Source organism: Tamandua tetradactyla, chromosome 14, assembly GCF_023851605.1.
Source record: "Tamandua tetradactyla isolate mTamTet1 chromosome 14, mTamTet1.pri, whole genome shotgun sequence".
In the NCBI taxonomy this organism is placed as follows: Eukaryota; Metazoa; Chordata; class Mammalia; order Pilosa; family Myrmecophagidae; genus Tamandua; species Tamandua tetradactyla.
In genome coordinates this window covers 38,855,605-38,858,518 of record NC_135340.1, presented here as the reverse complement: position 1 = coordinate 38,858,518, position 2,914 = coordinate 38,855,605, and the positions used below count along the sequence as shown (strand labels likewise).

The 2,914-nt window shown below is 37.2% G+C and overlaps 1 protein-coding gene across 1 annotated transcript; it reads left to right on the top strand.

Annotated features, from left to right (window-relative positions):
- Positions 1 to 274: 274 nt before the first annotated feature.
- On the top strand, positions 275 to 1,222 carry LOC143655333 (olfactory receptor 4S2-like). Its single transcript, XM_077126701.1, has one exon. The coding sequence runs from the start codon at positions 284 to 286 to the stop codon at positions 1,220 to 1,222; it is 939 nt and encodes a 312-aa protein (XP_076982816.1). The 5' UTR covers positions 275 to 283.
- The last annotated feature ends 1,692 nt before the right edge of the window (positions 1,223 to 2,914 follow it).

The window sequence follows — 2,914 nt, the reverse complement described above, 5'->3', positions numbered from 1 at the left end:
AAAGGGGGAGAGAAACTCAGATTCTTAAGATCTAGCTTGCAGAGAGGAATTATAGGTCTTAGAAGGAATGAAAGATCAAATGCAAGTCAATAATGTGGTAAAAAAATTTAAGATTATAATATTCATTACCTATGTTTAAGAAATATGAAGAATTTATTTAATGTCACTTAAATATTTTCATAAGATTATTCCTGTTAGGATTTCTCAAGCTTACAAAATGGTTTACAATGTGTTTAATTTTGCAGAAAATCAGAGCCATTCCACCAGTCCTGCCTGGATCCCCATGGAAGTGGCCAACAATGTCACTGAGTTTATATTCTTGGGATTGTCCCAAGAACCTACAACACAACTAATGTTCTTTGCTCTCTTTCTCCTCTTCTACATCGTGATCATGGTAGGGAATCTGCTCATCTTGCTCACGGTGTTTACGGACCCCCGGCTCCACACACCCATGTATTTCTTCCTCAGTAACCTATCCTTTGTGGACATTGCCTACTCCTCAGCCACAGCACCCAAGATGATTGCAGACTTTGTGTCTGAGAAAAAAACCATTTCCTACTGGGGCTGTGTAACTCAGATGTTTACCTTCCACTTTTTTGGTTGTGCCGAAATTTTCGTTTTGACTGTCATGGCTTTTGACCGTTACGCTGCCATCTGCCAACCCCTCCGTTACACCACCATCATGAGCGCCAATGCGTGCACCATGCTGGCTTCACTGTCCTGGCTGGGGGCCCTGGGCCATTCCTTTGTTCAGACGCTCCTGACCTTTCAACTGCCCTTCTGCAATGCTCAAGTCATTGACCACTACTTTTGTGATGTCCACCCAGTCCTGAAACTTGCCTGTGCTGATACAACCCTGGTAAATATGTTGGTGATTGCCAATAGCGGTCTCATTTCCCTGGGGTGTTTCCTCATCCTTTTGGCCTCCTGCCAAAAGATTTTATTTAGTCTTCGGAGGCGGTCTGCAGAGAGCCGGCGCAAGCCTCTCTTCACCTGTGGATCTCATCTGACTGTAGTGACTTTCTTCTTTGTCCCTTGTATCTTTATTTATCTCCGTCCATCCACGACCTTCCCACTGGATAAGGCTGTGTCTGTGTTCTATACAACCATCACCCCCATGCTAAACCCGCTCATCTATACTCTGAGGAATGAGGATGTAAAGAGTGCCATGAAGCGGCTATGGGATCGCAAGGTCTCCTTGAAGGAAAAGCAGAAGGCATAGTTTGTCAGAATTGCAAAATTATAGAATTAGCTGATATTTTCCAAGATCATCATAGATTGAAATAATGGACTAGTCCCTAAACTCTACTGTCTCATACTTCTCATTTGATGGAAATAATTGAAGCCCTTTCATTTCTTTGCCTTTAGGTGAGCTAAACTTACACCTTTCCAATATTTGTTTTCTCATGCCTTCTAAAGTAGAAGAGTAAACAGTTCAGGATCTCATTTAATTGCTTTAGATCATTTCATTTTAAATTCTCTTAAACTACAATTCAATGATTTAGAATGGGTTAAAAGAGAAAGATATCAATGAGGAATCAGATAATTTTTCTCCTAGAAAAATATGTCTAACTTCCCAGGACCTGCATTTTGTTTCCTCCCTTCTCCCCCTACTCTCTCCTCCCCTCATTTCCTTTGTTCTTCTCTCCTTCTTTGCCTCCCTCCCTCTCCTCTCCCTCCTTCTATCCCTTTCTTATTTTCATATTGCTTCCTTTTCTAGTCCTTTCCCACAAATATCACACAGACTTGCGGGGGGAAATGAAGAGATAAATATGATACAATGTAACAAATGCAGACATAAAATATTCACTGCATAGAATGAGCAGGGTTAATATAAACCAACAAACTACCCAATGAAGACTTCTATAGAGGAAAATAAGAGGTCATTTATGTATTTTGCTGGAGAGTAATAAATGTTTTTTTAAAGACCCTCTTGGAGGATTTATGTAATCTCTGCCACCCTAGTACTAAGGTACTATTTCTACTGACACCAATCTTATTTTTTTTCCTTGCACAGAATAGATTAATTAAAGCAATTATAAAATAAACAGACATTTGAACTATTGAAATGACAAAGCCAAGGAGATGTATGTCTGATACATTTTAAGGTAGAACTATTTTCAATTTAAAGAAAGGACAGAATGGTATGAGCACTTTTAAAATGCAATTTTATCCACACAACCATATATCCTATCCAAAATATAGAATCAATGACTCAGAACATCATCATATAATTGTGCAATAATCACTCAAATTAATTTTAGAAAGTTTTCATTACTTAAAACAAAAAAAATAAAAATAAAAAAGAATACCCAAAATATCCCGTGCTCCTTATTTTACCCCCATTATTTATTTCTTTGTTTTTGTCTTTATTTTAAAACTCATCTGCCCATACACTGCCTAAAGGGAGTGTCAGTCACAAGGTTTTCACAGTCACATGAACACAAGATAAAAGTTATACACTCATCATCAAGAATCAAGTCTACTGTATTACAATGCAATAGTTTCAGGTATTTCCTGCTAGCTATTCTAATAAAATAAAAACCGAAAAGGAATATCTATATAATGGATAAGAATAACCACCAGAATGATCTTTTAAAAATGATGTTCTTAGTGAAGATAGCTGGTCATTTTCAATACTTCAAGAAAGATATTTTTATGCTGAAGCGTATCTTTAGATGTGGTCTCATGGCTCATCTCTTTCAAGGATTCTTCCCTGGTTATTTTCAACCCAATTTTTTTTTCTGTGTATCTTAAACACTCCTGTAAATAGTTTATAAAATAGTGTCAGGCATTTTTTTCTTATTTGCTTTTCTTTAATGGATTTTATCTCATTTCCCAAACTTATCAAGGTTAAAATAATGTATCTTATTTTTCTATTTCACAGAGCTGGATGCACAGTAAGTACTGTGAC